Source organism: Bos javanicus, chromosome 6 (assembly GCF_032452875.1).
Source record: "Bos javanicus breed banteng chromosome 6, ARS-OSU_banteng_1.0, whole genome shotgun sequence".
Classification (NCBI taxonomy): Eukaryota; Metazoa; Chordata; class Mammalia; order Artiodactyla; family Bovidae; genus Bos; species Bos javanicus.
The window spans coordinates 2,717,746-2,730,672 of record NC_083873.1 but is presented as its reverse complement, the minus strand read 5'-3'; the positions used below and the strand labels follow the sequence as shown (position 1 = coordinate 2,730,672).

Below are 12,927 nucleotides of genomic sequence, written 5' to 3'. Positions count from 1 at the left end.
TGAGAATAATATTAAAAAGTGTCATCAACAGTCTTAAGGTATGATATGATAATTCCACATATACTAGACTCAACAAAAGCTGAAGCTAAATAAGGTCTACACTTTTAGGATAAAACTTTTAAATCAAGTTAGGCCCTGAAAACACCGTAGTCAATCAACGATATTAAGAGTAGAACAAGGTGCAAGACAATTTCAAGACTGTGAGAAGTAAAAAAAACTGAAATAATCCACTGTAACTTCTGATCACTTCAGGTGGCCTAGGTATTTCCAGATCCTCACATTAGGAAGTTTCATGATACGGGTCTTCACTGTCACAATCAGAAAAACTGTACTCACCCTAATTACAACTACACAAAGTGCCAACCTAATTACACTGCATAATTATATTGCCTACTGTATACTCCATATAATATATAATATAGGCAGTCTCTAAATTATGAAAGTAAATTTACCAAGAGTTACCTACAAGTACTTAAATGTTTTTCTTGGTCATGCTATATTACACACATAAATACACATTATCTCTAATGCAGTATTATTCATATTTTATCCCCATAAACACTGCAATCATAATTTTTAAATATGTAACTTCAGGTTTTCAGAAGAGAAAACAATGGGCACTAATTTATACAATTAACTTCTGATTAAGACTTAGAAATGTCACAATCCTATAAATGTCCTTATGATTCTAAATCTTCATCACATCTAATTTATTTGAAAGAAGAGTTGAGGACATTCTCAACTGAGAACTGAGAGAAAATTCTTCAAAAAGAATCTAATTTTCCAATTCACTGAAACACTTCATAAACCCTATGTGGTTTAAATGTAGTTCCAAAACTGTAACATGTGTGCTGCTTTACGTTTATTGTATAGATTATATATAAATCTTCTCCGCTTTCAAGTGTTTATGTTTTAAAAGAATGATTCCCCTTGGTTAACTTTAAGTCCTATACTGCATTCCTGCACTAAGTAAAGAGATGATTACAACTACTCTCCTTTCCAATGTGTCTATGGCTGACCAATCCCTCTTTCCTCCTCTTCCTCTCAACTTTTTTAAATCAGGTTATAACAACATTTTGTCATCCCAAAGGACCGCTGCAGCTCTGTTTAACTCTAAAAGGACAATCTTGAGGTCACTTCACTTTAGTTCCCACATACTTACAAATATAGATCTGCAATAGTTAGTAGGTAGATCATCAGGATCTAACTGTCCAACAATAGAAACGATTTAAAAAGTTAGACCCAGGAAGGCAACATTCCTGCTTAACAGACTAAAGAGGTAAAAGTTAAGCTCAGCATGCCTAAACAAAAGGTAACAGAGTTTTGCCAAGAGAACACACTGGTCATAGCAAATACTCACTTCCAACAACGCAAAAGACGACTCTACACATGGACATCATTACATGGTCAATACTGACATGAGACTGATTACACTCTTCACAGCCGAAGATGGAGAAGCTCTATACAGCCAGCAAAACAAGACCTGGAGCTCAGTGTGGCTCAGATCATGACCTCTTTATTGAAAAATTCAGGCTTAAATTGAAGAAAGTAGGGAAAACCACTAGACCATTCAGATATGACCTAAATCATCAAATCCTGTATGATTATACAGTGGAGGTGACAAATAGATTCAAGGGATTAGCTCTGGTAGACAGAGTGCCTGGAGAATTATGGGCAAACTAGGTTCATAACATTGTACAGGAGGTGGTAACCAAACTCATCCTCAAGATAAATAAAGGCAAAATGGTTGTCTGAGGAGGACTTAAAAATAGCTGAGAAAAGAAGAGATGTGAGATGAGGAAAGATATACCCCACCGAATGCAGAGTTCCAGAGCACAGTAAGGAGAGATAAGAAAGCCTTCTTAAATGAACAATGAAAACAAAGAAGAAAACAACAGAATGGGAAAGACTATCAATCTCTTCAGGAAATTTGGAGATAAAAAGAGAACATTTCATGCAAACATGGGCACAAGAAAGGACAAAAACAGTACGGACCTAAGAGAAGCAGAAGATATTAAAAAGAAGTGGCAAGAATACATAGAAGAACTATACACAAGGGTCTTAACGACCTGGATAACCACGATGGTGTGGTCAATCACCTAGAGCCAGACACTTGGGAGTGTGAAGTCAAGTGGGCCTTAGGAAGCATCACTACAAAGCTACTGGAGGTTATGGAATCCCAATTGAGCTATTTAAAATCCTAAAAGACGATACTGTTAAAATGCTACACTCAGTATGTCAACAAATTTGGAAAACTTAGCAGTGACCCCAGGACTGGAAATGGTCAGTTTCCATTTCAATTTCAAAGAAAGGCAATGCCAAAGAACATTCAAAGTACCAGTTGTGCCCATTTCACATGCTAGTAAGATAACGCTCCAAATCCTTCAAGCTAGGCTTCAACAGTACTTGAGAACTTTCAGATGTACAACCTGGTTTTAGAAAAGGCAGAGGAATCAAAGACCAAATTGCCAACATTCCTTGGATCATGGAAAAAGCAAGGGAATGTGAGAAAAAAATATATTTCTGCTTCACTGACTACGCTAAAGCCTTGGACTGTGTGGATCACAACAAACTGGAAAATTCTTAAAAGAGATAGGAATACCAGACCAACTTACTTGTCTCCTGAGAAAACTGTATATAGATCAAGAAACAACAGTTAGAACCAAACATGGAACAACAGACTGGTTCAATATTGGGAAAGTAGTATGTCAAGTTTGTATGGTGTCACCCTACTTACATTATGTGAAATATAGGCTGGATGAATCACAAGCTGGAATTAAGATTGCCTGGAGAAATATTAACAACCTCAGATATGCAGATGATACCACTTTAATGGCAGAAAGCAAAGAGGAATTAAAGAGCCTCTTGATGAATGAAAAAGGAGAGTGAAAAAGCTGGCTTAAATCTCAGTATTCAAAAACCAAAGATCATGGCATCTGATCCCCTCACTTCATGGCAAATAGGGAAAAACTGGAAACAATGACAAATTTTATTTTGCGGGGTTCCAAAATCACTGCAAATGATGAGTGCAGCTAAAAGACGCTTGTTCCTTGGAATAAAAGCTATGAGGAACCTCCACAGCATATTAAAAAGCAGAGACATCACTTCACTGACAAAGGTCCATATAGTCAAAGCTATGGTTTTTCCAGTAGTCATGTATGGATGTGAGAGTTGGACCATAAGGAAGACTGAGCGGCAAAGAATTATTTGATGCTTTCGAACTGTGGTTCTGCAGAACTCTTCAAAGTCTCTTAAGATGCCAAGGAGATGAAAACAGTGAATCCTAAAGAAAATCAACCCTGAATATTCACCGGAAGGACTGATGCTGAAGCTCCAATATTTTGGCCACCTGATGAGAAGAGCTGGCTCACTGAAAAAGACCCTGATGCTGGGAAAGACTGAGGGCAGGAGGAGAAGCAGGCAAAAGAGGATGAGATGGTTAGATAACATCACCAACTATGAATTTGAGCAAATTCTGGGAGATAGAGAAGGACAAGGAAGCCTAGCGTGCTACAGTCCACAGGTCACAAAGAGTGGGACGTGACTTAGCATCTGAACGACAACAAATGCCTCAACAATAGGAAACAGTCCAGAATATAAGAAACTTTATGAAGAGTTAGGCCATAACACCAGTAAAGCTGGTCTTTGTTCTAAAGATCTCACAGATGTATCACAAACTCTGAAACTGGTACTAAATATTTGATCCATTTGAATTTATGCACACCTTTTTGCAAAGACAACACAGGATATTTCACTGGTTTTCTTCAGAATTTCATTAGGAAATTAAAAGACTACACACAGCAAACAGTTCCACTGCACAGCCCTGCTGCCTGAGAAGATACACACCAGTAGACCTACAAAGGCACATTCAATACCAGCTAGAGCTACTTTTCACTTTCATGCATTGGAGAAGGAAATGGCAACCCACTCCAGTGTTCTTGCCTGGAGAATCCCAGAGATGGGGGAGCCTGGTGGGCTGCAGTCTATGGGGTCCCACAGAATCGGACATGACTAAAGCGACTTAGCAGCAGCAGTAGAGCTACTTTATGTAACAAAGGAGGGGGCTCGTCCCAGGAAGCATGAACAGTCATCTGAAAAAAGACAAATTCAAAGCTAAGTAATAGGACTGTCTCAAAAGTCAGCAAAGAATATGGTATGAATAGCCAGTTCATGGAGAAAGTGAGAGTAGAACATATCAAATTTTCTACAGAGCCAGGAACAAGAAACCCAAGTGCAAGCTAGAGGTAAAATGATTGAATCTACAGGCAAACAGAAGTGAGTCAGCAAATAAAATGACACTCAGAGCTTTGAGAATGCCAGGAAGCACATAAAAGAAACAGCACAGCCATCCTCAATAGCTACCTTGGTTCCCAGTGGCTTTCCTAGCCAAGGAAGTTTACAGTACATCTCCTTCTCCTAATGTAATCTGGTCTCTGTTGCAGCTCCAAGAGTCCAACCTATGTCATATGTGATTAACTGCTTCCACGTATTTCCCTCTTTCCCTCCACAGAAGATAAATGTTATTACTGACTGAACAACAGCTGCCATGTTCTAAGCCTCCCCTTCCCATGAACGCATCCCTTGTGGTTTGTATGTGGCTGATACTACCCATACTCTTCAAAATTCACACCCTTTCGCACTCCCTTTCTGTCACTTATCACATACACTCCCACCCTCACACTCTCCCATTCGCTTTCTCTCATTTACACTTTCCTATACACTCTCCACATGAGAGTATAGGAGTGACCATGCAACTCATGTCCAGGCAATCAGAATACCCATCTCACTAGCTTCAATTATTTGTTCAGACCCACGAACCAGGCTCCCAGTAAACCAATCCAAGTTCTGTCCATGACGTTCATTCAGGAGTATCAGAGGCCCAGCCACCAGCCACGTGCAGAAACATCTTCTGAATAACAAAGAGTAGATCCTAAAGACAATGAGTACTTGAAGCCACACCATTCTTGAAATTCAGGGCCAAGTCATTCTCTTCCCTTGACCTTGAGAGCGCAAGTCCCAAAAGAGTCCTCATATACTCTTCTACAGCCCTAAAAGATTTACAGCAGACCAGGGAACTCATTCCTCTACATATCTCCAAAACCATATGTAGGAGTAGGAACTTCTAGTACATTTGCTTTCTAATCCTAAGAATATAAAATAGTGTGAGGAGCTAGTTAAGAATTCAAAATTTAAAAGAAAAAGAAAAGGCTACGATTACCCCTTCCATCCTTCCCAAAGATCCTTCAGAACTAGCACAAAAAGGAAGACACCCTCTCACTATTTCAAGTTTTAAAAACTAATATATTTTCCCCAGCAAAAAAAGGAATTTTGATATGAGCTAAGCATACATTCACACAATTCAACAGCACTTCCAGCACTTCTCCCCGTCATTTACTGTCTGCCTCTCCAGTAGGTGTATTTAGAATAGAAACCAGATGGGTCTTGTTTCTGGCACATGGCAGGCGTGTTGTAATAGTTTAAACATGAGTGAATGTCACATGCCCACTCACTCACCCACTCCACAAGTCACATATTACTCTTGACTGACAGCCCGATATCTGAAAAGCACTCTGCTGGGCACTACATGAGCCACAAAGATCAGCTATGAACCAGTCCTCAAAAATGTGGACACAGACTCTTTTTGACTTTCTGATGAAAATATGGGCACTCTATCCAGAAAAATACCTAAATAAATTGACTAAGATTTTGCATTAAATTTCAAGAATTCCCAAGGGAAGAATTTCAGATCCAGTAGGATAAATAAGAAAATGAAACACGTGTACACACCAAAGTACTATGATCCTTTATTTGTTGATTCTTATATTCTAAGAGAGATTTAAGTAGAAAAGTGATTAAGATACAGGGACAAGACCAAACAAATCTGCCAATAACTTCAGAAAATAATCATAAGTTGGGAGAGCCTCTGTGTAAAAAACCACTGAGATTAAGGTCGGCAGTATGAAAACATAAATCACTAATGAATTCACACACAAATTCCAGGGTTCCCTCAATACACAAGGCATAACTGAGATAGAAAATTCCTTATTACAAGCAGAGAAAAAGGAAATAATCGATCCAGTATGGTCATGAAAAGGTTCCTGAATGTCTCTAGGCTTTAAAAATTTCTCTCAAATTTTGCTTTACTACTTCACTGGTTTAAGCGTTTTATAACTATAATTAGGGACCACTAAATTTCTTAAAAACATTAACAATAATTAAAAGTACACGTGGGAGTTGTTAAAAAAAAACCATAAGGCAATACAGCCCATACTGTGAAATTCTGAGAAGACTTTCCTCTTATACCATAAGGCTTCAACAAGACTATCATTAACCTCCTAGGAACAGCATACAGTCTAAGAGGAAATAACCATGCATTCAAATGCCAATAAATATCTATCCACAATAAACAAGTTTTCTCCAACTGTAATAATGATAACGCTCCAAAAACTTCCAGTAAACAGAAATCCTCAAAACTGCAACCGATCTAATTTTACTTTCTATTTCTCCAAATCCAATTGATTAAAAAAACAGTTTCAACTGCTACTGAACTAAAGTTTCTCTGAGTTTTGGACCCCTTCCCAAAAAAAGAATTGTACATCTTACAATCTTTAGGGAAGATAAGAATGAAAGGCAGCAAGCTAAACTAGATGCCCAGCACATTATCAAAAGTTAGCATTAGAAACAAACCTGAAAAATTATTCAGAATCAATTCTTTCTTTCACTTAAGAAAGCCAAGGCATGGCACAAGTATGACCAGTAAAAGTTGAGAGTGGTCTTCAAATTCATGGAGCAGACACAGACCAAATGAAATGATAACAGTATCATAAAATATTTCAGAACATATAAATTAAGTTTAGTAACAAATCTAAGTACTTACACTAAGAAGTAACTCATCTTTTGTTTTAAGAGGAAAATTCTTATTTTCCTTCTCAACTAGTAAGTCATCTTCTCCATCTGACAGAACTGGAGGAAGGGACATACGAGAGGAAGACGATGAAGACGATGATGAGGAAGAGGAGGAGCTTGAACTATCGGAATCTGTTTCACTATAGAGAAGAAAAAGTTGAAAATGATACAAAAGCATTATTACAATGGTATTAAAATATGATTATTCAACTAGAAAATATCTGCGTTACTAGATGCTTATGATTGCTGGTATAATTCAAAGGCTAGCATTTTGAAATTGACTATAGTGTTTGGAAAGCACTCTAATCAACTGATCACTCTAATCAACTGATCACAAACCCTGCTCTAACCCAAACCCTCTTTTTACAACTGTCTCTTATGTGATGCATCAGTCTGAAGCACGTGACAAATCAGTGACCAAAGAGAATTCTGGGCCAGGCACCTGTCTTATTAGTCACCAAGGATCAGATCAATTAAGCAAAGAGACTTGCTTCTCAGTCTTCAATTTGGAAACTTTTCCAAGTTACCATCCATGCTGAACACTCCGCTCTCTGAAAACCCCTTTAGCCCTTGACTTCCACAACAATTCTCAGAGCCAAAAACTATCCTCTTAGCTTGAACTGTTCACTGGTACCCCCTTCAGCTCCTTTTATGTGCTGTTTCTACAAGTCCCATATTCATCTCTTCTCTCCGGTACTCTTTCCATGTACAACCTCCAATGAGTTCAATCATTACCAATGTGCAGATAACTGCTAAATCTTCAGTCTTGATATCCCTAAGCTCCACCCCTAAACTCTTAATAGCTGCCAAATTAATGACCTACAAACTCACAAGTTAAAAACAGTGCATTCTCCCTACTAATTCTGTTTTTCTCTTTCAGTTTCTCTTGTATTTCACTGTTTAGTCCTGAATCCAGTCACTAGAGGTAGAAACCTTGGAACTGTATCAAAGTATTGCATGCTCAGTCAATGATGAAATTGGTAAACATGACTCCTATTCCACTAGAAAAATCTAAATACAGAGTGCTACTAGCTGATGTTAAGGAATTAGGGTTCATTCTACTACAGCTGATAATGACATGGTTGTTATGTAAAAAATATTTTATCAGAAATGCACAGTAAAGAATTTACAGGAAAGGTGGCATGCTGTCTGATACTTGTTTTAAAACTATCAAGTTAGAAATGTTAGGTAAAACAAAGTTAAGGGGACTTCCCTGGTGCTCCAGTGATGGGGAATCCACCTGCCAATGAAGGGGACATGAGTTCAATCCCCTGTCCAGGAGGATTCCACATGCTGTGGAGCAACTAAGCCCAGAGTACCACAACTACTTAGTTTGCACACCTAGAGTCCACGCTCTACAAGGAGGCCACCACAATGAGAAGCCCACCTACCACAATCAAGCAGCGCCCGCCCCTCCAACCTCGCCTAAGTAGAGGAAAGCCATGCCTGCACAACACAGCCAAAAATAACTAAATAAAGCTAGGAAATAATGGAAACTGTGAAACTTGGTGATGGCTATGTGTACAGTCATTATATTACTCTGAGTCTGAAAATGTCCACAATAAAAAGTTTGAAGTAGGGTGGGATAGGGTGGGAGGGAGGTTCAAGAGGGAGGGGACAAACGTATACTGGTATACTGTGACTGATTCATGTCAATGTACCGCGGAAACCAGCCAACACAACATTTTAAAGCAATTGTCCTTCAATTAAAAGTAAATAAATTTAAAAATACATATCCAAAAAAAAGTTTAAAGTAAGTTTTACCTGTAATCTGATGCTCAAATTTACATTTCCATACCTGAATTGTCCTCCTACTGCTTCCCTGACATCTTCAATTTGTTGACAGTGAAACCTCAAATTAACTGTCTCAATTTAACATTCCTATTGGTTTACAGCCCCCATCCCAGAAAGGTTTCTCCCCATCTCCGTAAACAGCACCGCCATACACCCAGTTGATGCCCCTCTTCATAGGCCACATCTATTGGCGATCCAAATCGGGAAAGTTTCAAAATATTCAATCCAAACACCGTCACACGGTGGACTAATACAACGTCTTTCCCATTGCTTTCACACTAAGCCAACCACTCTGCTTTCACTCTTGAACACACAGTTCAGTTCCTTCTCCACAGAGTAAACCATTAAAATGCTAACTTGAGCATGAAAATCATCTGCTTAAAATTCTTCAAATTTCTCTAGCAGTTAGAATGAAAATTCACATGGCCTGAGGGTCCCACCTGGTTGGGTTCTACAACAAGTGCCTTGCTTGGTCCTTCCTTGTAATTTTCAACAACTCACTTTTTTTTTTTTTACTTCATTTTTCGTCCCTCTCACCAGAATGTAAGGCAAGGATCGTGTGTATATTGTTCACCGACACAGCATGGCATAAAACACACTCAAACACTTGCACACAAGATTCAGCGTGGTTCAGTGAACTCTCCTCCCACCACAGAACTTTCCTATATAAAAGACAGGAGGTAGGGCTGGAGAAGCCTCAAAAGCTACGCAAAGCACGTAGTAACAGTTGAATCACTTTCCTCTAATTTCATGAAAAATTCATCACCAGAGAAATTCTACTACCAAAACTGTCAGGAGTCAATCTGGAAAGAAACAAAAATCCTTTATCTGATGCCCCATTTATCTGGTTCAACCAGCAAGAGTACACACTAAACTTGAGAAAAAGATTTGCCACAAACCTTAAATTATAACCCCCAAGGCCATACCACGTCGAGTGGTCACCGGAATAAGCCCCCACTCTCAGGTTTTCTACGTTCTAACTGCAAACGACAAACTGGCCACAGAGGGCTCTCGGACCGCCAGCCTTATTGGTGGGGCCCCGACAGCCTCGCTCCCTCCCGGGGACACTGCAGACGCGGCAAGGGACGCGCCCCGGCTCCCGCGCCCTCCTGCCTCCTTGGCCCCGGCCTCCCGCTACCAGAGCCATCCCCACGTGCCCGGCCGCCGGGGGCACGACCTGTCCGAGTCCGAATCTGAGTCGGAGTCCGAGTCCGACGTCTCCAGGCCGCTCCCTTCCAGAGGCGGCCCCGGGAGCGACGGCGGCAGGAGCTGAGGCGACGGTTCGCCTGCAGACTCCGGGGCCCCCTGGTCTGCCGGCGGCGCTGCGACCGGAGCGGGGCCCGGGGTCGGCGCGGCCACCTCCTGGCCAATTCCGACGCCGGCGCCACCGAATTTCAGTGTCTGCAGCTGAGCGGCGGAGGCCTCCACCACCTCCATGGCGCAAACTTAGGACGCTCGCGCCGGGAGGCTCACCACCTCGCCGACAGCGGCCGCGGAAACGAAGCACAGGCCCGCTTCACGCGCCGCTCCGATAACCACACGCGGGGCCGTCCGGAGACGCGCCCCCGCTGCAAACGCAGCGGCACTTCCGGGAAGCGTGTGACGTAACGGACGCAATGGCGATCCCTGGGGCGGGGCGATCCGGAGGCCTTTGCACGCGGAGCCGAGCGGTCCTAAAGCCGCTGATTTCCCTGCGTCCTGGGAAACGCTGCTCACTGTGAGAGGCCAGATGGAGAGACATTCCCGCTGCTAGATCTGGGGCAGTTACACGGAGGCTGAGATGGGAAGGAGGGATGGCAGGACTGGAAGACGCCTGATGGGGCGAGGCCCTGCAGATTGGAAACTTGAGTCAGGAAGCTTTGAACCAGCACTTTGAACCAACAGCAGTGGACAGGCAACAAACACAATGACCATCCATCCCCAAAATTACAACTCATATTTTTGTTTGTTTGTTTTCTCCAAAGCGCTCCCAACTTAAAGAGCGCTAATCGTGGGGGAAACATGTTGCTGCCTGTTGGTGTTTTAGTTGACACTTTCGTAGAAAGGGTGGAATGGGGGTGAAATGAGTAATGGCCTGAGAAACCATTATTCTAGGTCTTAAGGGAGGCAAGCAAGAAGTTCTTAGGATTGAAGAAGAGGTAGGAATTTTCTTGTTTTCCTGTTAGAACTTCAGTTTGAGGCTTTAGCCCCTCAGATAATAATAAATAGTAATCATTGTGACCATTTAGTAAGCGTGCGTATGTGCCAAGGACTGCCTAAGACACTATCAGTATTCACGCAGTTTCATTATGTGCCGTCCACAGTGCCAGACCTTCATAGAAATTACAAAAGTAATACATTGTCTCTAGTTCTAAGGAGTTTACTATTTAGTTGAAATAAAAAGGTCAATGCACAGGAGATAGAGATATTTGAAATGTGGAATAGAATTTGCTAGTTCAGCAGTGATAGAAAGTGAAAGACTGACATGATGTATCGTAGAAGTCTTCCAAGTAGAAGCAGGAATTTAAAGTTGAGGTACTACTTGCTAAAACAGTGATTAAGCACAAATTAAGCTCAGTATGTCCAGCTGAATTGACCTGTGCTTGAATCTTAGCTCTACCATTGCCATGTTGGTGTAACTGATTTGGGAAGGAAAGTCTGACATAACTAAATTTCATTTTCCTTATCTATAAAATGGAGGTAAAAATACTATCTCAATTTTGTTGTTGTTCAGTTGCTCAGTCGTGCCTAAGCTCTTTGCAACCACATAGACTCCAGCAGGCCAGGCTTCCCTGCCCTTCACTATCTTCTGGAGTTTGCTCAAATTCATGTCCATTGAGTCAGTGATACCATCCTTAAACCATGTCATCACTGTCTCCCCTTTCTCCTCTGCACTTAGTCTTTGCCAGCATCAGGGTCTTTTCCAATAAGTCAGCTCTTCACATCAGGTAGCCAGAGTATTGAAGCTTCAGCTTCAGCATCAGTCCTTCCAATGAAAATTCTGGGTTGATTTCCTTTAGGATTGACTGGTTTGATCTCCTGGCAGTCCTAGAGACTCTCAAGAGTCTTCTCCAGCACCAGAGTTCAAAAGCTATCAATTCTTCCCCTCTCAGCCTTCTTTTATGGTCCAACTCTCACATCCATACATGACTACTGGAAAAACCATAGCTTTGACTATATGGACCTTTGTGGGCAGAGTGATTGATGTCTCTGCTTTTTAATATGCTGTCAAGTTTCCTCATAGCTTTTCTTCCAAGGAATAAGCATCTTTTAATTTCATGGCTGTAGTCACCATCTGCAGTGATTTTGGAGCCCAATAAAATAAAATCTGTTGCTGTTTCCAATTTTTCCCCATTTATTTGCTATGAAGTGATAGAACTGGGTGCCATGATCTTAGTTTTTTGAATGCTGACTCTTAAGCCAGCTTTTTCACTCTCCTCTTTCACCTTCATCAAGAGGCTGTTTAGTTCCTCTTTGCTTTCTGCCATTTAGGGTGGTGTCATCTGCATATCTGAGGTTCTTGATATTTCTCCTGGCAATCTTGATTCCAGCTTGTGATTCATCCAGCCAGGCATTTTGCATGATGTGCTCTGCATGTCAGTTAAATAAGCAGGGTGACAATATACAGCCTTGAAGTTCTCCTTTCCCAATTTTGAACCAGGCCATTGTTCCATGTCTGGTTCTAACTGATGCTTCTTTAGCTGCATGCAGGTTTCTCATGAGGCAAGTAATGTGGTCTGGCACTCCCATCTCTTTAAGAATTTTACACAGTTTGTTGTGATCCAGACAGTCAAGACTCAAGTATCTCATTTAGTTCATATGAATATTTTTAATTAAGGTTTTATACAAAAGAATGGCATGTGTCATATACATGTTTAGTGCACAAAATTCCATGAAAAATAGACTAATACATGGATATGAATAAAATGATGCTTCAGTGACAATGATCTTGAGGATCTATGCAGTATAATTTTAAGCAGAGAACAAATTTGGGTCAGAGGGATCCTCCAGTTAGCCAAAAAAGTCTTGAGTTTTTCCAGGAATTGAGTGTTGAAAGTCTTAATGAACGATATAGTCAGTGAAATAGAGTAAAGGAAATCCCAAGCATCAGAAGAATCAAAGTACTCTAAACTGTCTAACTGAGAAAACTGGCAAGAAGTTGGCATTACTAATAAACATGAAGGACTTGGAACAAGATAATGAGTTTGTGATATTGAATTTGAGGAAAAACTGGACAATTGAAAAATA

General features: G+C 40.9%; 1 protein-coding gene across 1 annotated transcript in view; it reads right to left on the bottom strand.

The window, feature by feature from the left end:
* The window catches only part of NAF1 (nuclear assembly factor 1 ribonucleoprotein), a 50,510-nt gene extending 40,225 nt beyond the window's left edge, over nucleotides 1-10,285 (bottom strand). The window contains exons 1-2 of the mRNA XM_061419262.1: nucleotides 9,878-10,285; nucleotides 6,878-7,046 (exon numbers count right to left, since the gene is read on the bottom strand). Coding sequence (XP_061275246.1) covers nucleotides 6,878-7,046; nucleotides 9,878-10,137 — 429 coding nt within the window. The 5' untranslated portion in view covers nucleotides 10,138-10,285. The remainder of the gene's footprint in view (nucleotides 1-6,877; nucleotides 7,047-9,877) is intronic.
* Nucleotides 10,286-12,927: the final 2,642 nt, after the last annotated feature.